The sequence below is a fragment of the Lygodium microphyllum genome, chromosome 25 (assembly GCF_053477565.2).
Source record: "Lygodium microphyllum isolate KBCC chromosome 25, Lygodium_microphyllum_v1.1.10, whole genome shotgun sequence".
Taxonomy (NCBI): Eukaryota; Viridiplantae; Streptophyta; class Polypodiopsida; order Schizaeales; family Lygodiaceae; genus Lygodium; species Lygodium microphyllum.
The window spans coordinates 92,153,059-92,178,809 of NC_141159.1; the positions used below are offsets into that span (position 1 = coordinate 92,153,059).

At 40.6% G+C, this 25,751-nt stretch overlaps 1 protein-coding gene across 3 annotated transcripts in view; it reads right to left on the reverse strand.

Annotated features, from left to right (window-relative positions):
- FUS5 (Proteasome component (PCI) domain protein) overlaps positions 1-25,751 on the reverse strand; it is a 133,169-nt gene that overhangs the window by 28,142 nt on the left and 79,276 nt on the right. For all 3 annotated transcript variants that reach the window (XM_087666402.1, XM_087666401.1, XM_087666403.1), the window contains exon 6: positions 19,261-19,331. In XM_087666402.1, coding sequence (XP_087522528.1) covers positions 19,261-19,331 — 71 coding nt within the window. The remainder of the gene's footprint in view (positions 1-19,260; positions 19,332-25,751) is intronic.

Here is a 25,751-nt window from a genome sequence, read left to right on the forward strand (position 1 = left end):
TTAAAAGCCGCCGTCTAAATGATGTGGAGAAAAAGTATGACATTTATGAAAAGGAGCTCTTAGCAGTGGTTCATGCTTTGAAGATATGGAAACATTATCTTTTAGGCAATGAATTCCTTATTAAAACTGATCATCAAAGCTTGCAGTATTTCAAGACTCAAAAGCATTTGCAGGAGCATGCAAGATGGGAAAATTTCTTGTCTATGTTTCATTTTCAAATTATGTAGACTCCAAGGAAACAAAATGTAGTTGCTGATGCACTTTCTAGAGTGCTTCGCATTGCAACTATTACAGTGGCTCATCATGAAGATTTTCAAACGATCAAGAATACTTATGATGAAGATACTGATTTTGCAACAACTTGGTCAAATTTACAGCAAGGAGGTTTTCATCCAAATTATTCCATCAAAGACGGTTACCTTCTCATGAGCAATCGCCTTTGTGTTACTCTTCATGTTCGACAAAAGGTGCTTAAAGAAAGTCATGAACCCCCTTATGCAGGGCATAGAGGGAGGGCAACCACTCTAAGTGCAATTGAGCGCTACTTTTATTAGCCAACATTACGAAGAGATACACATAACTTCATTGAGGCTTGTCTAGTATGCCAAAAATCCAAGTATGATAGGCAGAAGACTCCAGGATTGTTGCAACCTCTTCCAGTGCCCAAAGATCCATGGGAATCTATCACAATGGATTTCATCTCAGGTATTCCAAGAACACCTCAAGGTCATGATATGATTTGGGTCATAATTGATCGATTCAGCAAGCAATCATATTTTATTCCATGTCATAAAACATTGAAATCCGCACAAGCTGCAAGACTTTTCATTCAACATATCTTCAGATTACATAGTATGCCTTCAAAGATCATTTCAAATAGAGACTCCAAATTCACAAGTAACTTTTGGCGTGCTTTATTTGAGAATTTGGGAACCACTTTAAAGTTCTCCTCAGCTTTTCATCCTCAAACTGACGGCCAAACAGAGGTGATGAATCTCACTCTTTTGGATATGTTGAAAGCTTATATTAGTGAACATAAGTCACAATGGGAGAAATATCTTCCATTATTGGAGTTTGCTTACAACAATACAGTGCACTCATCCACAGGGAAAGCTCCAAATGAAATAGTACAGGGTAAAGTGATTCCTCCTCCAATTATTCGCACTAAAGATAAGATTTTTGTTGCTGATGAGTTTGCTTCAGATTTAAAAACAACAATGGATCAAGTTCGAGCCACTATCAAAGTTGCCCAAGAGCGACAAAAGAAGCAAGCAGATAAACGAAGAAGACCTTTGGCTTTTGAAAAAGGTCAATATGTCTTGCTAAAGTTTGATAAAAGCAGGCTCAAACAAGGTTCCGGTCAAAATTCATCTTTTCCAAAGCTCTCCAATAGATACTTTGGACCCTTCAAAGTGATTGAGAAAATAAATGAAGTTTCTTATCGACTTGAGCTTCCTACTCATTGGAAAATACACAATGCTTTTCATGTAAGTTTACTAAAACCTTACATAGGACCAGAACCAAAGGAACCCATTACTGAAGATCCCCCAGAAGTTGAAGAAACAGAGCAACTCTTGGAACCTGCACAAATTTTGTTTCACAAGGATCGAACCACGAGAAGTGGCCTTGTGACATGAAAATTCTTACTAAAATTCAAGAATCTACCCACAACAGATGCACAGTGGGTAGATGAAAATTTCGTGAAGGATTACCCAAACATTCTTCAGCCATATCAAGAAGCTTTTCAGCTGAGGAGAGCTGAATAAAAGCCAAAGGACTGTCACAACTCTATAGAAACAGAGTTTGTATCCTTTTTCATTAATTTGTTTATATAATGATTTATTAAATTTGTTTCCTTTGCACTAATTAGATATAAAGAAAAGTGCATTGGAGCTGGCCACTGATGAGTGGTCACAAGTTATGGTGGACCCACGCAGTGGGTTAGAGAAAAGATAGTTCACACTTCCATCTATATGGCCCGATTAGGCGCATGTGACCAGAACTCACGCATATCAAGGTTAGACTCGCACACAGAAACGATTGATGCCTTTAAGTGTGGGCTAGATCCGCCAGAACAGACAGTTACAATCAAACAAGATGGCATGATCATGAAATGCTTGTACAATGTGTATATGTGGGCTGAAAGCTTGAAATGCACATTTCTTTGCATAGGAAAGTCACATGAAGATTCTGATACCGTTTTTGCGATGTACACGGAAAAAGCTTTCATATGACACTCATATTGGGGGGTCCCTAAATTTTAGGAGCCTCGAATTAGCCTAAAAATGCTAGTCTTAAAAAATAAGGATGTCATTCTAAAAATAGTAAATTCTGTACTCTGACTGTGCTTACTAAATTTGGTTGTTTCTATTCTTGACAGTATTCAACCCAAAAAGGAAGGCCATAGAGAAGAGACAAGTGTCAAGACACTTGTCACACAAGTTTCCAAGTGTCCCACCACTTGTCACATCTCATGACATGTGGCTGGACACTTGTCTTGTGCTACTCCACTTTCCCCTTTTGTACTAGCTCTTCCCTCTCCTATAAATAAGAGCTCGTTTTTCTTCATTTAGCATCATTTTTCTTTGTTGTAAACTCATGTACAGCACCCACAAATAGCCAGAAACTGGCCCCATCCATCCCCATCATCATCCCCCACTTCTCCATTATCAAATTCCTCCATATTCCCTCTTCTATCATTACTGTTTCAAAGGACAGCAAGCCTGTAAATTCATTACAGCACCTCCTTCTCAAGCTCTTTCTTCCATTTTAGCAACAAGAAGCAAGCCCTATCTATGTACTGCTGATCAACGATGGAGAAAGGCTGATTTTCCCTCTTTCTTCTCTCATACTGTAAAGAAATCAGTTCTTTTCATTGCATAATAGATAATGCATGTGTGTTTGTACATCTTTGAATGATCCTGTGAGAGTGAGAATTACTTCTCCTCACTCTCAGGTTGATTGTAACTGAGCTCTTCCCTAGGAACTTGGGTTGAGCAAAAATACATTCCTTCGGAGAGGTGTTGCCCATCTTCAACCCTGAATCTTGTCTCCATTACTTTTACATTTTCATGGCTGTAATTTTGTGAGTAATTTTTATTTTCAGCTTTAAGTGTTTATTCTTTTTTATATTAAATCTCGAAAACAAGCAAATATCATAATTGTTAAGCATACTACGTTGTTCGGGGCGTTTACATTTACCTTGATTACTTCAAGGAGGCTAGATATCCTTGAGTGGGAGGAGTTGGTTTCAACGGTCATGGATTAGGAGAAAAAACTTAAAATGTAAAAAAGCTTCCAAGTTTGATAGGACAATCTTTCCAACGGAAGGGGAAAAATAAACAAAAAAAAAGAAGTATAAGAAAACCAAGAAAGATAAAGCTCAAGAGTATACTTGTCACATTTGTGGCAAGACATGTCATTGGAGGAAGGATTAAGTAGCAAATTGAAGGCCAATCCCCAAGCAAACCGAGGGGCAAATTAATTCGAAGGCTTATTGGTTTCTATGGACACCAAAATGTATGGAAGATTAAAGAAGGTAAGCAAGTTGGATCTCATTGTACTTTGACTTTAGCAATACAAGTTAGAGAAATACGACAAGGGGTGCCGGTTTTGAGGCCAACCACATGTCCAATGTCCAAGATTAAGTGGTAAAGTGTGTGTTGGGAACAAAGGGCCACCGTATTTTTTATATGTGCTCGGGTGTGAACACACCCTAAGAACTTGTACTTTAGTCATTTACATATAACCATAAAAAAACCTAGAGTGGTACAACTCTTTTGTACCCACATATCGTGCATCTGTGTGTGTGTGTGTGTGTGTCCATTGCCATTGCCAGACATTGAATCTTCGATGTATGTAGATCACCACAAATTGGTATCAGAGCTCAAGGCCATTCTAACAGAGCTTCTGAAGCTTGTTCAAGCCTTGACTCAGCAAGTCGTCAATCTTAGTCAGGTGTCAGTCACGCAAGTAGTGTGCACATAATAGGTCTTGTGCAGCTAAGCAGTCAAGCGGCAGCCAATAGGCCCTCAACAGGCAGGTGACAAGTAAGATAGGTTAGCGCAAGACAAACAGGCCCTCAACAAGCAAGTGGCACATCATCTAGGTCAGCCTAGGATAGTTCGGCGACAACGCAGGGCGATCCAAGTCAGCATAGGTGTTATGGGCAATCAACTGTCGACTGTTGTTTTTTTCTTAAAGTAATCTTTTTTTTTTCAAAGGCCTATCCTTTGTTAAAAATCTGCGGGTTGTCACACGCGCACAAGCATAGTTTAACAAATCCTAGAGATTGGGCACACTTCCACTCCCAAAATTTGGGGATTTCGGCGTACACATGAAGATTTTACTTGGCAAACTAAAATTTGCGGATTCTTAGACACATTCGGGCCTTAGAAATTGGGCCCTTTCATATACGTGTAGAAATTGCAATGGAATAGGTGCAATCCCTGGAATTTTGACACGTTGGACCTCGAACAATTTGGGACTTTTGCAAAATTTGTAAAATTTGCAAAAGTTTCTATGCAAACTGAGCACATAAGACCCCTGACAAATTTGGGGCTTTTGCAAAATTTGTGAAATTTTGGTAAAATTCATTTGTGCAATCCATTTGGGAGTTATGTTTGATGTTGTTTGAGTAGAGAAATTCTGAGGTTTTTGACCTTGAGAGTCAAATTGGTGCCTCTAGATGCATTTGGAGCAGAAAATTGCAGCTAAAAATTGGGGCTTTCTCATGCAATTGGTGTATTAGCCTGACACGGCTGTAATTGCTTGTGATGTGCTGTAGCAAGCATTTTATACCTTTGAAAATTAATTTTCAAATCTGAAATTTCTGCAATTACTTGTTTTCTTATTGATGGTTGGTACTTGCTTTGTACCTTCGTCATTTATGTGACAAATGGGCTCACATTTGTTGACCTTTGAGTCATCTTTGAGCTGTAAATCATGGCTGACAACAATGATAGTAGCAATCTTTTGCACATTAAGAAGCTTAAGGGTGCACATAACTTTGCTATATGGCAGAAGCAGTGCTATAATGTCTTGGTGCCGAAGAAACAAGTGAAGCCTATATAGACAAAAGAGGTAAAACCAGCAACCATGGATCTAGATGAGTGGGAAGAGTTAAATGAACTTGCATGCTTCACCATAGAGCTTTCAGTGTCAGACACTTTGCTTTCCAACATCAAGAAATTGAAATTTGCCTATGTGATGTGGCAAAGACTTGAGGAGTTATATGCTCAGAAAAGTGTAGCCAGCAAGGTTCATTGGCTGAAAAAACTGATGGACCTTCGTATGAAGGTACAACCATGTCTATACATTTGAATGGGTTTAACTCTATTTTCAACAAGCTGATTGCTTTGGAGTTTCACATTGATAAGGAGTTCAAGGCAACCCTTTTGCCATGCACTTTGCTTGAAAGTTGGGGCACTTTTAGGACAAGAATGAGTAATTCTAATGCTAAGCTGTTATATTCAAATGTGGAGAGTTCTTTACTCATAGAGGAGCTCGATAGGCAAAATATTTTAACAAACAAGTCTTCTAATGCACTGCATACTAGAGGCAGATCCCAATAGAAGGGCGATTCTGACAACAAAGCACGCAACAAGTCCTCTAGAAAAAATGTGGAGTGCCATCATGTGGCAAGAAAGGACACTTTAAGCCAGATTGCTTTAAGTGGAAGAAATAAAAGGGCAAAGTAAAAACATTGATGATAACAAAGATGAGAAAAAGGACAACCAACATGCAAAGAAGAGCAATGTGAAGATAGAGGAAGTCAATGTAGTCAGTCACAAGAGTGACAATGGCAATGATGTACTCTTTGCTGCTTCTTTAAGTGCACAGTCATTGATTGCACATTCTAATGATAACATGCACACCTCGATTCTTGATTTAGCTGCCTTATTCTATGTAACACCACACCCTGAGTGGCCCTCTGACTACAATGGTTGTAGATATGGTCTTGTCCACTTGCGAGACAATTATGCATGTGACATTGCAAGGATTGACAATGTGCAGTTTGCATTTCAACATAGTTCATTATTCACTTTGCATAATGTGAGGCAAGCATCCCAGCTCAAGAAGAGCTTGATAAGCACAGGGCAGCTAGATAATGAGGGCTATCATACCACTTTTGGGGATAGCAAATGCAAGATATGTAAGGGCTCTAGAATTTTCGCTAAAGGCTCTAAAAGTGTACATGATCATGTTGTCGCCATAATTGAGCAGCCAAGTGTGTCTTTATGGCATAACTAGTTGGAGCACATAAGTCAAATAGGAATGAAAGCACTTTCTCATTTGGGTTATTTGCCGTGCTTGAGGTGTGCTGATTTTGACCATTATGATCACTGTATTTATAAAAAGCATGCTCAAACATCACATAAAAAATCTCTTTCACTAAAATCTTCACCCTTAGAGTTGGTACATTCAGATGTATGTGAGACGCTAGGATTGTCTTTGGAGTGAAAGAAATATTTTATCACATTTGTTGATGATGCCACATGCAAAGTATGGGTTTATCCGATCCGTCGTAACGACGAGGCTTTGGATAGGTTTAAAAAATTCACGGCACTTGCTGAAAATGATGGGGAACATATGTCCAAAGCCTTTTAGGCCTTTTGTGATAGTAAAGGGATAAAAATGGAGCTCACTGCCCCCATATAATCCATTCCAAAATGGCATTGTAGAGTGTATGAATAGGACTATTAAGGAAAAGGTTTGTACCATGTTATCTCATGTTGCATTACCTCATGGATTTTGAACAGAGGCTATTATGACAACTGTACACTTGATAAATCAGTCACCAAACCGGTCTTTGGGGAGGAGAGTTCCTCAAAAAGTATGGTCGGGCAAGCTATCTTCATATACACACTTGAGAGTGTTTGGTTGCGAGGCATTTGTGCACATATGCAAATAACAATGCAACAAATTGGAGCCAAAGTCCTGTAAATGCATTTTCCTAGGATATGGTGATGAGGAAGAAATGGAATATAAGTTATGGAATCTCGGAAAAATGAAAATTGTACGTAGCAATGATGTAATCTTCTGAGAAGATCGCATATATAAATAGCCCAAATAGATGGAAAAAGTGAAAAGGGTTATGTTCCAAGAAGAAATATTTGTAGAACAACAAAGAGTGTCTGCTGTACAACAACAATCATCTTTTGTAAATAACCCTATAAATGTAGGGAATGATGCCGTAATTGATCAGCAAGAAGTTGCACATGATATATTGTCATGAGGACATGTATTTTTGAAACCTCACTTAATATGTGGATTAATTTTTAATCTCATGGTTAAGTAAATGTTGCACATGTGAGGTGTAACTGGGGTTAGAGTAAATTTACGAGCCCGAGACCCAAGGAAATCACAGAATGTCAAAGGCAAAAGTTGCTATAAGTTATGCCGCACAAGTACTTAGTGGTATTTGATGCCAGTTGTTAACCTAGGTCATTCATTTGGCCATAAGTATCGGTTGGTGACACTAGAGAAGTGACGTTTAATGGTACCTAACGCCCATCTTATGGTCAAAGATAGTGTAGAGACACTCGAGAATGAAAGTTGCTTGGTCGATTTAATTATTGGCTAGTTAGATTATTTTTCTGGGAACTAAAATAATCATTAGATTATATTTCAATATTTAAAGACTGAAAATCAATATTTAATTATGAAAAATGCTAGAAAAACCATTTCGGAAGGCTATCAGTTGTCAAAAATGCCCATGCAAGACTGAAAAACGTCTTTAGAGATTAGAGGGAGACATTTTTAGTATATTCAGCCTACAAGAGAGAGGAAGGAGATGTTGTTGGTCTGATTTACAGCCATTGGAGGACCTTCTCAGACAGCCAAGGGCTAGAGAAGACCAATCAGTAAGGCCCTAGTTCAGAGACCCCCATGTTGCCAAGAGGAGATAGATCACCAGCTAGTGATCTAGAATCCCCAAGTCAAAGATCAAGAGGGGGTACAAATTGACGACCGTCCCCATATCCAATGGGCTGGTTGGAAGGCCGGCCCGGCTCGCACCATCAAGGCCTGGCGAGAGGTGTACAGGTTGGTGGACGAGGAGCTGTTGCAACGGGCATCAGATTGCCAGAGAGGAGTCGAGTTGAGGAGAAGGGAGATTGATGAAGTAATACCGCAGGAGTGGCTTGGCCCCCCAATACGAGAGCCGGTAGAGCTCGGGGAGGTATGGACCACTAAGTTTTCCCTAACAGGTACCCCCCTACAGGTGGCAAGGAAAATGGGCAACACCCTCCATGGAACTTTCTTCACCGTTCAGGAGGGAAGGCATGTGGCCCTTAACAGAGGGCAACAGGATAAGGGGATGGCTATTCCTTCGTGGAGAAGGATTCGGTGGTGGGCCTTTAGGGGAAGACATGGCCACTAGATCCCTATGTTTTCTACAAGGAGCTCTAGGAGTGGCGCCTCTGGATTTGGGAGGGTAGACCGTTGAATGAGCTGGAGTAAAATCTAGGAGAGTGGCTATGGCCGACCACTACGGTTGCCAAGAAGCCACCGAGGTTTCTAGAGTACATAGCTAGGATTGGAATACACGTACTAATGCAGGAGGAGATGGATTGGGCATCGTCGTGTAGCAAATATTGGGCAGAGCACAACATTACACTTGCTTTCCAACGGACTTTTTGGCGCCACCTATGGTAGAGATGGAGGCTGAGGAGGGTATCGTACTTTGTATGGCTGGTGGCACATGGAGGCCTGGAGATAGGAAGTTGGCTAGCCCAGATGCAAAAGGATGGAGGATGTAGACATTGCACATAGTAGCTTCTGGAAACTCCAAAGCACTGCCTTTGGTCGTGCAAGGTGGTGCCATTAGTGTGAAGAGGAGCATGCCGCATCCTCTGCCGCATTGCACCCAGCCTTGGATGTATCTCTTGGGGAGCTTTTTGCTGACAAGCGGTCAGCCAGGGTCATCACCTTTTGTATGAGGTTGGGATGCAGGACACAATTTTCCTTATTGAGGCTGGGTCATGCGCAGTAGCCAACTTGGAGGCTCTACCCATCCGCCAGGTACTAGAGCCCACAGCAAACCGCTCTAAGGTATAGAGATTGTAGGGAGTCTCACTAGATGGCATATTTGAAAGGCCCAGTATCAGGAGGTTTTTGGAGAAGAGAGACTTTCTGTATAGGCGACTTTGGCAAAACTCTGGACCTCCATCGTCCACTCCCTTCGCAGTTGATATAGGACCAGGTACAGGGCAAGTCTCGAGCTCATCAAGAGCTTCGTCTTCACTTCATGCCCACTTGGGGCTATCAAGACTTGTTTTTTGTGATACAAGGCAGCCCCAAATGGCAATACATCCCTCCTCCACAGCTTCTTGGCCCCATCCCCCCTAGACTGCCCTGAGAGGCCTATATATTTGATATTTTTGTGCCTCTGTATCAACTCTAGCTAGTTTGTTGAGCAAGAGCACTTCTTTGTATTCAAGGTTTTTTGAAGTAATATAATTAGCCACACTTTATTTGCAAAAAAAAAAGAGAATACCAATCAACAGCAGGTGACAACATTTACAAGTTGTTGAGACAAGGTAGCAACAGTAAATGACTTTCTTCAGTTCTTTGCATCTATAAGCTGTTGTGGTAGGGAAGCAATTGCATTTGACTGATTTTCAGTCATTTTTTGCGACAAAACTATGAATTTTCTCTCTTTACAACTTTCTCTCTCATCTCCCAGCCATTTCAAAGCCTTGCTTTGAAGATCTCAACATATGGACCCTTCGAGGCTGAGAAATTACAAATTTCTCTATTGTAAACCCTAATTTACAGCAGAAATTAGGGGTTAGCAACAACCTCAGAAAACGTGCCAAAAATTGGAAGCTCCAAGACTTGGATTTTTTAGGGCTGAAGGTGAATTTCAGCTAAATTTAGGTAGAGGACTAGTCAACTATTGAATTTGGGGCATTTCCATGATCTATGAAGTGGGTGAAGGCCAATTAAGTGTCTAAATCAAGGAGCAAAATAGATTGAAGACTTATTGGTCACTTTGGACAGCAAGGGGAGTTTGGATTGCGAACGGGATCGGGAGAGTTCCATTGTTAATCAACTTCTTCTTCAATAAAGCTAAAGAAATTCCGAAAGGGGCACCAATTTTGGGGCCAATCGGGTGTGCATTGTCCAAGATCAGTTGGTAAATTTGTATTTTCAGATTTTCATTAACTGTTTGTTGTTGCTGTAATTAAGTTGTAATCAGGGATTTACCACCCTATCCGAGGAGGAAGGCTAGTTTCATATGTCACAGTTTTAGCAAGAAAATGTGCAATTGGAATAGCTGGAACAGGTAGTACAGCATGTTGAACCTTTTGAATCACAAGCTGTTAATGCAAATTTGCAAGTTAAATAGCCAATAAACACTAATCATTGGGTCCATAGATCAACAACAAATACCAAAGAGCCAGATAGGTTTATTCTTGGTGTGAATTATGTTGTTGATTATGTCATGTTGACAGACTATGGTGAATTGTCATGCTTCAAAGAAGCAATGGACAGACAGAACAACAAGAAATGGCATAAAGCTATGTTGTCAAACATGAAATCTCTAAAGAAAAATGGTACTCGGGACTTAGTGCATTTGCCTGAGGGGCAGAAAATCCTACCATGCAAATGGGTTTACAAAATAAAGGTCGCCTTTGAATACTCGCCAAAGTACAAAGCACGGCCGATTGTCAAAGGATAGAAGCAAGAACATGGGATTGACTTTGATGATATCTTTTCTCCCATAGTCAACTACTTTACGAACCATATTGGGTTTGATGGCATATGAGGATATGAAACTCATACAGATGGATGTAAAGGCTAATTTCTTACATGGTGATCTACATTAGAGACAAGAAAAGATAGTATGTAAACTCAACAAAAGCTTGTATGGCTTGACACAATCACCGCGTGAGTGGTATCATAAGTATGATACATTCATGCAATCTCAAGGATTTAAGAGAAGTCAAGTGGATCATTGTTTGTATACCAAAAAGGTAGTAGATGGCAGCCTTATTATACTGATTTTGTATGTGGATGACATGTTGATTGGTGGTAGGGATGTTCATGTGTTAAGCACCTTGAAATAAAACCTACATAATAGCTTTGATATGAAGGATCTCAGTGAAGCAAATCATATTCTTGGCATGTGTATACTCATGGACAGATTGAAATATCTTCTTTATTTGTCACAATAGGAGTATGTATCCAAAATTCCGCAATGTTTCAATATGGAAGGAGGAGGGGGACCAAGAGGGGGGGGAAAGAGGGAGCAATTAGTCTACCATTGCCTCCATATACAAAACTCAGTGCAGAGGACAGCCCTATATCAAATGATGAAAAGGCTAAAATGGCCAACATCCCATATGCTTCAACTGTGGGTAGCTTAATGTATGATATGGTTGCTACACATTCTAGCATAGCATTTGTGGTGGGAGAGGTTAGTAGGTACATGGAACATCCTGGTAGAAAGTATTGGGAAGCAATGAAAGATATCATGAAATATCTTAAGGGCACAAAGGGTTTGTGCATCCACTTTGAAAAGTAGAAGATATCTATTGTTGGCTTTACAAAGGCAAACTATTCTAGTCATGATAACTACACGAAGTCTACTTCAGGATATGTATTTGCATTCACAAGGGGAGCAATTTCTTGGATCTCCAGGCTACAAAAGTGTGTTGCATTGTCTACTACAGAGGTAGAGTATGTGGCTACCACTGAGGCATACAAAGAGGCTTCAAGGCTTTCACGCTTGGTGGGAGAGCTTAGCATTATTGAAACTCTTGTTCTCCATTGTGATAGTCAGAGTGCTATCATGCTAGCACGGAATCCCGTCTTTCATGCAAAGACGAAGCACATACAGGTGAAAGTACCACTTTATCAAGGATATACTTGATAGCAAAAGCATTGAGCTTGTCAAGATACATACAGATGATAATCCTGTAGATTTTCTCACAAAAAATCTTTCAACATAGCGGTTTGCTCATTGCCGCCAAATGATGGAGATTGGTTAGTTATATATTTCTAGCTTTGTATATATACTTAGACTTAGCTACTTCTTTTTCTCAATCTTCAAGCATACTGCCTTTAGATGGGAGGTTGTTGGAAATAAAGAGCCACTGTGGCTTTTATATATTCTCAGGTGTGAACCCACCCTTAGCACATGTACTCTAGTTATTTACATATAACTATCAAAATACCTAAAGAGTGGTATAACTCTTTTGTATCCACATATCGTGCATCTCACTTTCTATAGTTGTCGCTCACTCACTCACTCACTCTCTCTCTCTCTCTCTCTCTCTCTCTCTCTCTCTCTACCATTGCCATTACCAAACATTGAGAAGAAAGGCTGGTTTCATGGAGCATGGACGATTCCCTCTCCTACCAACCTACGTCAAAAGGGGCTCCTATAGAAGAATCCTTAACAAAGATAGTTGGCTCGATGAAGACAATGTGGGTTTCGAGTCTAGGAAGGCCACAAATTAAGAGAAGAGAGAGACCCAAGTCCAAATGATTTACGGCCTAAAAAACGGAGCTCAATCAATGGTCAAACAATAGAGGCAAGGTGCCAACACCACTAATATGTACCGAAGAAGGGTTACCAATAGTGACGATATTCTCTGAAAGACATAGATTCTACAACAAATCACCTTGGGGAGTCACAAGACTCTATGCAACACTGCAAATGAGCCAAAGCTGCTTAGAATATGAGACAGTCACAAAAGGCTCTTCCACATGATAAATATGTAGAAACATGGACTTGGTGGTAATAGTGGGTAATGAAGGAGTAGACAAAGGCTCTAATGTAGATCCAACCTTTGCTCTTGCAAGAACGTGAGGGTATATCCTTCAACACTTCTCCTTAGGGTGTGAGGTCTCTCCACAATGAGAACGTGTGGGATATCCTCTACGCTTTCCCACAAAATTTGTATCAGGCCCAAAAGATGACTCCATCTTCTTTCTCTTCCCTATCTTTTGGTTGGCATGTCCTGTGCTTAGAGATAAGGCCGTATAAACACAGCTATGTGCATAGGCTCCGAAAGAATCTCTCATAGTGACGTTGTTCAAGTACCAAAAGAACTAGTTTCTCCCAGGTGAGAGTTTCTCAGCTATGAGAAGTAAGAAGACTGATGTAGAACACATCACATGTTGGTGACACAAGATATGAGAGAAGTGTCACAGCTAGATCCTCCCAAGAATTGTTCATACCAAGGTATGCAAGTCATCCCATAGCTACTCCTTCCTATGGATGTGATCCCTCATTGTAGGGGATTCTACAAAAGCTATTGGAGCTTCAACTTGAGGGAGAATCAATGCCCAAATGTCTGGATCCAAAAGAGAGATGCCAATCTTCTCTAAACCTCTGTATTGGTGCGGATACATGTAACATACATGAGCATAGACTCTGTACAACTCAAAGAGAGGAGAGTAAGATCTAGCATTCAACCGATCCCATAAAGCTCCCTAATTCGTGGTCACACCATCATAAGGATCAATGGTATCTCAAGGTATAGGGACGGTAATAAATTTCAAAGGTCACAGTCATTGAGGAGACACTCCATGCAACACGACCATAGAGGGTAGTTCGTTCCATCTAGCTTATTGGATGCAGGTAGAGAGGGTAGGATTGAAATCTCCTCAAGAGATGCCATCAATTCCAATTGGGGACTAGAAGCTCTAGTAGAATATAGCAGAAAAGAGTGATAGGATGGTGGTTGGTCTGAACACCCCGAACCATGCAATCCCCTAAAGCATACATGTCGGGCATAGATGTCCTTCAATAAAGTACCTACAAGAACACAAAGAAAATGCCGCAACTAGGATATCCTCCACTTGTACGAGGTCTATCCATGTGCTCATAAAAAAGGACTGATAAACATCAGTGTAGATGGGGAGTATCTAAGGGAAGAGATATAACTCGATGTGGAGCAAGAGGAAGCACTAAGCGTAGATGAATACAAGTCTTCAACCTATAAATGCAACCAATCCAAGGGTTGGTATCGTACTAGGAGCGCCGCAGAGTACAATGCTTGCAGGAAACACAAATTTGCCTGTATTAGACTTGAGGAAGAAACCGCCCCACATCGAAAAAAAGTCACCCTGGTCAAAAAAGACCTACTAGTGTAAAACATAGCTGAAATATGAGTTTGTCTGCTTGTAAATAGACCGCCTAGCAAAGAGAAGGTGCACCCACCTTGCAAATGTGCTAGGTAGGAGGACTGATGACTTGCTTGCACAAAACGTAGGGATAGAAGGGCTGCAAACACTGAAACGCAGGCCTAAAACTGCAAAACATTGCAACCAAACCAATATAATGGCTGCCCAGCCTAATGGATGCCTCCCAAGTCAAGTAATGATGCTGCCCAACCTAATACAGACCTAGAAATAGAATGCAACAAATCCTTGTCAAATATAGAAAAATATGGGTTGTGCCCTACAATTTGTGACTCCAAACACAAGGTTTGCTGCATATGAGGATGATGCCTAGCAAGTTTTGTTGCAGACTACATGCTCCTCTTCAAGATCTCCGGCTCCCATCTGTGACTCTGATACCATGTGAGAGTGCACAACAGCAAGAGTAAAGTGAACAAGGAGAGGAGGAGACAAAGAGAGAACACACAAGAGAGAAGGAACAATGTGACTGCAATGATTGAAGATACAAGGTTGCAACAATCGGCCCCAACATGCAACTCTACGTATCAGCGTGGGCACTAGATGGTAGCAAGGGGATGAGAGAATGAGGAGGAATGGAAAATCACAAATGATCAATAATAGATAATGAAAGTGGGAGGGCAAGCCATCTATATATAGCGCCCCCAACCCCCAACACAATTGGTAAATCATTTTTCTTCTTCCTTGGCAAATACACGCTTTGACTCCGTCACCTTTCTCTATCTCAAGTGTTGTTGTCATTATTAACTTGATTAGGTTCCCTCACTTATGCTATGGCTGCATGTAAGGATTGGTCAGCCCTCTTTCTATATTTAGTATTTGTTCCTTGTTCAAAGTAGATTTATTTCTTCTTTCCTTGCAGTCTCTCTCTATTCCTTTATCTTAGTGTTCTTGTTTTCTTTCCGCTACGCACTCACATGGTATAATCACCTAAGTGAGGACACTGGGACGATTCTTGCAAAGGAGATCACGCAACAACGTTTATTACAAAACTAAGAAATGAAAAATAACTTACAATCTTGGACAATGGACACTTTGTTAGCCCCAAAATTGGCGTCTCTTTCCATATTTCTTTAACTTAATTGAAGAAGAAGAAGAAAATGTACAATGGGATTTTTCCAATCCCTTGCAAGTCTTCAATTTGATTTGCCCCTTGATTCGAACTGTCAATTGACCTTCAACTGCTTTGATGGAGATGGAAATTGCCCCAAATTCATTGATTCGTTGGTTCCTCCACTTGAATTTGACTGAAAACAGCTTCACCCCTGTTGAATCCAAGTCTTGGAGCTTCCAATTTCTAGCATGTTTTCAAAGCTTGCTGCTAAAACCTATTTTTTGCTACAAGTTAGGGTTTATAGCAAACAAATTTGAATTTTCTTAACCTCGGGTGATCTCAATGCTATAATTTTTTTGAAGCAAGGTTGGGAGATGAGAGAGAATGCTAAGGAGAGAGAAAATTCAGACTTTCTTCATGAAGAACTGAATAAAATCAGTCATTTATAGCTTATAGATGTTGTCTCTTAATGTTGATTGGTCTTCTCTTGCCCTTGGCTGCCTCAGAAGGTCCTCCAATAGCTGCAAATCACACCAGCAACATCTCCTCCCTCTCTCTCTCTCTCTTGAAAGCTAAATGCATGCTTGAGAAGACAACTAATAGTGTTGGTGATAGGGCTCTAGATTCCCTAGCCCCATGTGTTGCAAAGGGGATTCCTAGAATCATGAGGAGCTTCTTCATCGATAGTCTTCATCGACAAACTTCATCCAAGATTTAAGAGGGGACATTAGCAGTCATGATTGTTGTGCCTTGTAATCTCCTACCTGTAAGCTACAGTTTGGGTCAAACGAGGACTTTAGGAGCTTTGACATGTCTGTCCCTTGTTTTTACAAAGAGATATCTCACTCTAGAGTGGCCATTTGAGTGCATCTCTATGCATTTTCTTCTTTTGTCGGCATTCTATGTGCTTTTCCTAAGTAATTTTTGCATTCTCGAGGCTCTTACCATGTGCTAGATAATTTTCAACCACCTTGCCATTTTTGTCGTATCCCAAGTTATTTTTCCAACATTTATTGCTGGTCGTGGATCCACATTGAATGCCAATCGGCCCATTTTTAGAGCCCAAGGTGCAAGTCGGGCAAATTTGGGGGTAGTTAGCTATACATAGCCTTCCACCTCCCCCCCCGCCCACTTGGCAAATCATCTTCCTTCTTCCTTGGCAGGTACACACTTTGACTCCATCATTTTCCTCCGTCTCCAATGCTACTATCATCATCAGCCTAATCTGGTGCCCTCACTAATGTTGTGGGCTGCGTGCACGGACTCATCAGTCCTCTTTTTGTATTCAGCATTTGTTCTTTGTTCAGTGTAAATTTCTTTCTTCTTTTCTTGCAATCCCTCTCTGTTCCTTTGTCTTTGTGTTTGTGTTTCCTTTTTGCTGCCAATCTCATAGCCACATTAACTACTCCAACATAGAGAGGCTAAAGTTTCAGAGTGGGCCTCTAGCATCTCGTCTAGCAAGTGACCATCACTTATATTGTGGATCATCGCCTTGAGCTCTCAAACACCTCATTTGACAAGGGGATATGGCTTGCTGAAGGGAACTCCCTTGTGAAGGTGAACTCTTTGGAATTGGGAGGTGGTCATTGCAAGGGAAGAAATCCTTTTGATCATTGGTGTCAGCAACTTTGTCAACATCCTTAGTCAAGAAGGATCTAGATGTATTGTTCTCATGTCTCTTCAAAGGGCCTACTGTCAAAGCTCAAGAAAGAAGAACCCTAGAGACCTCTCATACTCTACTCCATGACTCTACAACTCAAAATCCTCTCCAACAAGGGAATAGTAACATCCATTGATCTGAAAGCACATAGTGTAGCCATATATGCAATGCTCCTCCAACTCTATCTCTATTCCACATAGCTTTCAAATCCTATCTTCTAGCATAATATCCTCGTATTGCTCTCTCTACCCGTGCTTGATGTGAAAAAGTGCAAATCTCACCAATCATGGATTAAAAACCAAGCAAAAGGTGTATCCTTGTATGATTAGCATGTGGCCAATCAAAGCTGCAAAAAGTGTATCTAGTAAAGTGTTGTCTTCATGCCTAGTTGCATGAGGCTAATCCAAAGTTCTCTCAATATCCAATCTCATCATTTCGATCCTAATCACTTGTTCAGCTCTAGGTGGTTGGGTCTGAGCACACGCCAAAATCCATGCCAATCAAAAGGAGGGAGTGCACCTATCCTTATCTCGAATAGACTTAGCCAGGTGCAATCTAGGCATTTTCCTAATCTTGAGAAATTCTAGAGCTCCTATCTCAATTACAAGATAGAGGCTTTAGGAAATCAAAGGGGCTAGAGACTTAATTGAGAGCATTAGAAAGGTGGGCCCCCCTAGAGCAAAGGACCAATACAAACATCTCCATGTCTTTGATTGGTTTATTTAACAAAGTACACATTCTCCTCACAATATTGGCTACTGAGAGAGAGAGAGAGAGAGAGAGAGGATTTAAATCACTTGGAGTTTACAAGTTGCTCATGGCAGAGAATTAGGGTTGTGGCTCATTGTGACAAACTTGATATTTAGTCTCAAACCCTATAACATGCATGAGGGATGGCTTGAGTTATTGGGCATATAGGAGCATGCCGTTTGAAATATTATAGTGGAACTTGGGAAATAGATTTATTGAGATTATTTTTCCAAGGCACCCAAAGATATCCCCTTCTTTGGATACATCTCTAAATTCGGGAGAAGGATACACATTACCACGTTTAGAGTGATGCTAATGCTAACTCGACATTGGATTGCACATGTATCACACTGTATCACACTGCCTTTTCTTGCTGACTTCTTAAGAAGGTTGGAGGATTAGAGTGATGCTAATGCTACCTCAACATTGGATTGCACATGTATCACACTGCCTTTTCTTGCTGAGTTCTTAAGAAGGTTGGAGGCTATCTTTAAACCTAGGAAGATCTCACTCTATTTGTGGTAATTAGCCAATAGGAGCCTAGTAGTTGGGACTAGGCTTTGATTATGGCAAAGATATAGTCACTTATGTTAGATGTAGGAAGCCTAAGGAGACAAGAGACACTATATATGCAATTGCTCCAAGGCTCAAGATGCATGGAGGAGAGCCCATAGGATAGTGTTTCACGACACAAGAAAGTATGATTGTGACATGAGGAACAATCGCATGGGCCACGAACAATGGCCTGGCCTATAGATATGAAGATACATAAGGGATCTCATTTCAGTCAGCTCTTGATTGCTAGACTGGACTTTTGCAATTATGTGGACTCAGGGGTATAGCCATAGATGGAAGCTCGTAGCTGGCATCACTGCTTGGTATATTTGGACCACCAAATGTAGCCGTGTTATAGATCTATCTGCCAATTATGTTGGCCATAATATGGAATCAATTCTTTTTTTTTCACCTAGATAAAAGAAGGATTCTATTAATAGCATTGTAAGGGAATTCCAAAAGAAAGAATATTTAACAAAGAGAAAGTAAGGTCTATAGTGCCACACCATTTGTGGTTGCGTCCTCTTTTATCTCCCATGGAGAGTTTGGACAATCTCTGAGAGACTCTTTAGTCACTGGCAGCATCGCAGCTTGGCAGATCATAATGCTAAGGAAGACGTACAGATCGAAAAAGGATTAAACAAGCAGCAAGGCTGCAACTAAGCATTACATTTTTCACATTTTTACCCAGAAACTTGTGAATTGTAACACTTTGGGTATACCCAAAATGATCTTTTCATCTGGATTTTTTTCTTTTCGGGGGGTGGGGGCGTTGGTTTGGTTGGGGTTATTGGTGGTGGTGGTGGTGGTGGTGGTGGTGGTGGGTGGTTTTTGTTCATTGCATTTGTCCATTTTTAAGCCATGCCTGTTCCTAATTCATGTATTGAAATGGGGATTATATTTCAATGGCATTTTCTTGCTATAAGCTGCGAATGCTTAATCTGAAATAATCAATAAGTTTCAACGGACCTGGAGCCCATAACAAGGCCAGTAACAAAGATAGTTTGTCTTATCTTCCAAAGCTTATGCAGTCTCCTAAGCCCATAGGAAAATACATTGAGACCATACAAAAAGCTTGACTTACCAGTTAGCCAATGTTTGAATCATGCTCTCTAGCTGCCCAGGTCTCAAATCTCTTCCAGCAGCAAACTGAACCTGCATAAAGATTAATTTCTTAGACGCTGCTTAACATCAATTGAGAGTTGAACAGACAGCAGCTAAGATAGAATCAATTCTGAAACACGTCAAAATTAACGGTGCAACCTGCATCACAACTGAAAACAATCTGCTTAAGCCTCTCATTCCAAAAGACTTTCGTTGGTCTTTGCATCAAAAAACCACTCAAAGTTTGATGTAATACAGGGATAGGTGCCGCCTCTTGTTGCCTGACACAGGAATAGGTATGCTAAGTGGTTCAGTTTATTTCCTTGGGTTTTGTTCAATAATCTGGAACAAAACTTCTCATATACAAAAATGGATAACCTTCAGATACCTAATCCTGTGAACGTTTGCAAATCGCCAAGTTTGCTAAGACTACCACATATATTCTACAAGTAAAGCTGCAATCTCAAAATGTTTGTGGAAATCCCAAATCCCTACTCATAATAAAAATCTAAATATGAAATTTTGAGTATGGGTGAACTTGTAACAGACTAGAATATGTCTTTTGCAGTAAAGAATTTAGCCAAGCATATTACCCAAAACACGATGCATAGGCCAGGAAGTGAAAGAGCTCTCAATATAGCTGGAATCACATAAAGAAAGACTCAAGGTACAAGCCTCTCAATACAGTCAAGGGAGTATTAGGGAAAGAAGGGGTAGCACCCCACAACGTGAGGAACAAGCTTGATACCATGCAAAAGAAATTGTCTGAGCTCCTAGTGACAATGGGCAGTGGCATGCCACTCCAGATGCCCTCTGGGTGTAATGGAGGATGGACCTCTATAGCTTTACCAGGGTGGCGTGCACCAGAAAGTACTCTCTACCAAAGACCTGTTTGAAGTGGGCCTTCTAAACATGCAACCATATGAGTCTCCAAAGGAGGTCCTACATTTCTAAACAGGATGTTCTGGACTCTAGAACCTACCAGCTGTGCAATGGTTCACTGCTCAACAAGGAGGTTTCACCTCCACTCCACTAGTGATGGATAGCTCAGTCACATAGTGGATCTCAGATGTACCTGGCTTGCATCCAGGGTACTATATGTTTCTACTGTCGAGATCACTCTTTAGTGTACTATCGTTGTGAGTTGATATGCAAATGTGCATGATTTGCATCTAGGCTTTGAAACCGTGCATTTGTAAGGCCATGACCATGTATGCAGTACATGGAATACATGGAATGTACATTTGGATATGATGTGCATTTGCAAGGAATGTATGTGACACATGGTTAGTTTGCAATGTACATTTGCAAGTGATGCAAGATGGTATGGATCGTAACTAGTTTATGTTGGGTATGGAGCTCACGTGTGACCAACACGCTATGGCAAATGGAACTCCATGGAGGTGTGAGAGAAAGAAAGAGAGAGAGACTCTTGCACATACACACAAACTGAAAGATAGATTGGTGGTGATAGTTGTTCAATGAAAGTACAAGTGATAGGTGTACATTTGCAAGTGATGCAAGATGGTATGGATCGTAACTAGTTTATGTTGGGTATGGAGCTCGCGTGTGACCAACACGCTATGGCAAATGGAACTCCATGGAGGTGTGAGAGAAAGAAAGAGAGAGAGACTCTTGCACATACACACAAACTGAAAGATAGATTGGTGGTGATAGTTGTTCAATGAAAGTACAAGTGATAGGGCATGAATATATAGGCTACAGTATCCACCTACACCTTTGACCCTTATTTAATTCTAAGTGATGTAAAAGGTGTTCACATCTAAGCACGCACTTTTACACCCAATAATATGTGTTCACACACAATAATAAATAAATCTAATAGACCCCCCTTTGGGTCATGGGCAACTGAACATGTGATACGAAACATATGAAAAAAGGAAAAGGGAAGGTCTTACCTCAAAGAGGTAGTGTCTAATCTCATACAATGATTCTAGAAAAGAAGATACCTAAGTAAGAGAGATATAACATGAGGTAGGTCATCACATAGTTTACCGAGAAGCTTAGGGACCCGAAGTAAGACGTGGTTCAAAGGTGTGCAAGGTAGTTAAGATCCACCCTCAAAACATAACTCCTTTGTAAATTGGATGAAAAGGAAACACAAAGAAACACAACTCAATTTGCATTAAAATTTGGGCAAAGGACCCCACACAATTTTAACAAGTGATGGGAAGGTCTTAGCACATGCATGAGCATGGCCAAATTCTAATTCCAACCACACTTTTTTTTTTTTTGAATTTTTATGTTTTAAAATTTTTATTGGGATAAAAAAACCCCCCCTCGATGTTGATCTCAAGGATATTGCCATCAATGTCGATCACTTTCGTCAGTATTACCAAGCACTGAATGCTTGGTAAGTCATTTCTCGCCAGATGTTTAAAGTGTGAGCACTCGGATGATTGCAAATGCGCCATTGAATACCCTGATTGGATGTTGGAGGGTGCCAACGTGAAAAGCCCTATTGTCCCCAACAAAATTTTGAGAATTTGGTCTTAGATTAAAAAAGCCCCAAATTTTTATTATGAAATTTCAAGAAAATCTGAGTGAATTGCAAAGCCCCAATTCTGTATGAAATGTCTCTATAAAATAAATGAGATTTTAACCTTAACTGAGTCAGGTTTAATTGAAAGACCTTACTTTAGTGCCAAAGCATGTAGAGACATATGTGATGGGCCATCTAAATGTCGTGTCTACTAGTCAACAATCAAGGACAAGCAACGAGTTGAATATCAACAAGTAGGACATGAATGCATGTGAGACAGGTTATAGGTCAAACCCTTCTGGGGCAATGCTCAACAAGTCAAACAAGCAACAGCTCAATCATGGAGGATAGACTACAGGGCACACACAAACAATAAGCGCAATAGTTTCTCCTCTTCTTCTCGTGCGGAAGTAGGCAGTGCTCAACAATATCTCTGTTGCTTGTTTCTTGTTCTCCTTCTTTATCTTTTTCTTCTTCTTCTTCTTCTTGTAGCATAAGCACACAGGGAGAGGTAGCACGTAGCTGGAGATAGATGCACGGTGAGTTAGGCAATAGTGACGATGTAGGTCTAGTGGCATAGGGAGCTGAAGTGGCTACGCAACGTGGCAGAAAGAGAAGCAACAAGGTCTAGGTCTTCCTCTTCAACTTCTTTTTCTTCACGCCATACTTTGCAATAGCAACATGCTTCTTGGATTCTCTTGCTTTGATACCATTATTGAGTATGGAGCTCACATGTGACCAGTAAACTATGGCGGATGGAACTCCATGGTTGTTGGGGGGGGGGGGGGGGGAGACGTGCTCTTGCACATACACACAATTGATAGTGATAGTTGCTAAATGAAAATACAAGTGATAGGGCCTGAATATATAAGCAAAGATATCCATCTACACCTTTGACACTCTATTTAATGCTAAGGGGTATAAAAGGTGTTCACACCTGAACACACACTTTTACACACAATAATGTATGTTCACACATGATAATAAATAAATCTAACAGTTTTAAGTAACTAGAATTTGACACATGCAAAGGGCATGACAATGGTTAAGCAATAGGTGCACATGTTGTTTGACTATGATATGGGTATGTATTTCCAATAGCAACTCATGCCTTTGTGTCACATTGTGGTGCAATCGAGGATACTTACAAGGATTTAAGAGGGAGGTATGCAACAAGGATGTGATTTTTTGAAACTTATTCCTCTTTCGATACTTGAGTTCAGATAGTTAAGTTGTGCACATGTGAGGTGAAAATGTGAGATTAAGTTAATGTGTGTCATAGTGAGACTGACTATCCTAGCCTTCACTGTGAAGGACATTGACACAAATTGTTGTGGAAGGGCAGCAATGGGTTACCTACGACAAATCTTGGTCAAGGACATTAAATTTCCCATTGATAATGGCTTTTGGTGTCATGGGGGTTGCTTAAATGATTTAATGTCCTAAGGTTTATGGAAAGTTCCAACACTTTCAAGTTCAAAGAGGTTAGGAATTTAAAATTGGAGATAAGCACCGTCTATTGTTATTTTCAATGCATGTAGCTGGTTTTTACATGTGGAGGCTCCACTGAAAATGGAAATTTGCCTAATGTCAAGTTGGAGTCAATTTTGGGCTGCATGCAAGTGTATCTTCCATGTTGGGCTGTTTTTCTGCTATTTTGGGTTATCTCGGGTAGATCTCAGGGTGGAGAACTCAATTTTTGATAGGGAGTCAGCTGTTCAAGCTTCAGCAGCACAAGGAAACTTGATCTCGAATATACTTTAAGGGTGTAAATAGCAAGAAACCCTACAAAAGATGTCATTGACACTTGCTGGCATAGTAAATAGGGATTCCCATAAAACTCCAAAAACCAGGAAGTGACCTGATTTTCTCTCTAAAACACAAAGGGGTTGCTGTTATAGTACTTTCTTGGCATTAGATTGAAGGTTTCTCTCTCCTCTGCTGTCCTTCTCCCTCATCTCAGCAAATCTGAAGATAGTCAGTACTGTTTACCTGAATTCAGACCTAATTAGTACTGCAATTAGGGTTTCTCAACCACCTCGGGAAAAGTGCCCATTAATTGGAAGCCCAAGGATCAGATCAGCTGCTGGAATTGAATCAATTACAACAGATTTGATAGAAATCGTACATTCTCATTGAAGTTGAGCAGTGTGCAAGTGTTCTTGATTCAATTTGTGCCCGAATTGTGTCAAATTCAAGGGGTAATTTGAATGCTGATGCTGCTGGTCATTGGTGACAACCCAATATGTTGGAATTTGTAGAGACTCAATTGATCATCTTATATTTCTGTGTACTACAAATTCAAGCAATACAAGTTGAAAAAATACTGCAACGGGCAAGTTTTGGGGATGGCTGTCCAAGTTTAATGTGGTAATGTATTTATTTCAAATTTGTGAATATTATGCTTGCTATAACTAGCATTAAATTAGCTCACGTCATCTACCACCCTTTCTAAGAAGAAAGGCCAGTTTTCTTCTCCAACATCCCCTTGCCTAAAATTTTGCTCCCTCCACAAGTCCTGCCTCTTCTTGATCAGCTGGATGCTACAGTCATCTCAGAGCTTTGATTGGCTTCATCCACTCCACTTTGCTCACCTCAATATTGGTCCCAAAGATAGAACCCTAAGGCTCCTCCATCTTTTTTTAAAGTAGAAAACTGTGACTCATTGGTCCCGAAGATGGAAACCTAAGGCTCCTCCATTGTATCAGCAATAAGCATTGTACATGATTTATCATTTCATTTACTTTCCATGTTTCTAAGTTCTAGTTTGGTCTTTGTCCTACAAACTTCCACCTCTCCCCAAACACCCTACCGTTTCTTTACAGTAAGTCACATCTACCATCATCTCGAGGTGCTGTCCTTGCTCCCAACCATCCACATCAACAAATTTGCTTATGTCCACATTGCATCTCTTGTGTGTTTAGACAGCCAACTCATCATTGACAGTTGCTGCTGCTATATTTGAGTTCTTTCAGCCATGCTCCAGCCATCAAGTCCCATCTGGAGACACCTTTTGCACCGATGGCATGCATGACATGGGTAACACAAAACCAATTCACAATGGCTGAGACACCTTTTGAGCCTATGGCATCTTTTGCAGCTTCTCCCACATTAGAGGCCCCGAGACAGAATCATGCACTGAGGAAAATACCTCTTCCACCTCATCTTACGGCCTACCAAATATGCAGCAAATGTCGAACACAAAGTTCACAGAACACTTACATAGAGGGTGGCCTGACTACACTCCTCCATTTTCCCTCTGCATTCTGACAAGCACTATGCATCAATAAAAGTATTAAGCTAGTGAGGCTGGCCACCTCCTCACTCAGGAGGACATATTGCTTGCAGGACAACTGGCAACCTATTGTCATCATCTCAGCCACGCCTCATGTCAAGTTTGTACAATCCATTTGATTTGCATCGAAAACGCTCCTTGTTGCTCTTTCTATTCAGCAAGATCCGGTTTAAAAATAACCATGGAGATCATGACCGATTCTCAATATGGTAATGTTAATAGAGGCCACTCTAGGGGCAGAAGCATGTCTTCAAGTATTCCTCCTACATTCTCTCTATTATATATGACAATGTTATTAGTGCCAATAGTTCTCAATTACCTCCCATTTGTTCCTCTTCATATGATCACTTCGGTCCTCTTCCACATGTTTTGGATAAAGCAAAATTAGACTGCACTTGCTCATCTGCCTTAGGTTCTATTTCTTCATTTATTCCATATCTTCTCCCAAGTTCTTTTTCATTTGCACACATTAGCTGAGATCATTCACAGCTGGTGTTAGGTCTTCACTAGAAATTTCCCTCTTACCCACAAGAATATGCTACTCTGCACCCTCATACTTCATTCCACGAGATGCCACCCATGCACACCGCACCTCCCATCTATGGCTATGTTGGGAAAATCCCTTATGCCCCTTGGCCCTTTAACCATGGCCACTAAAAGCAAGCGTATCCAT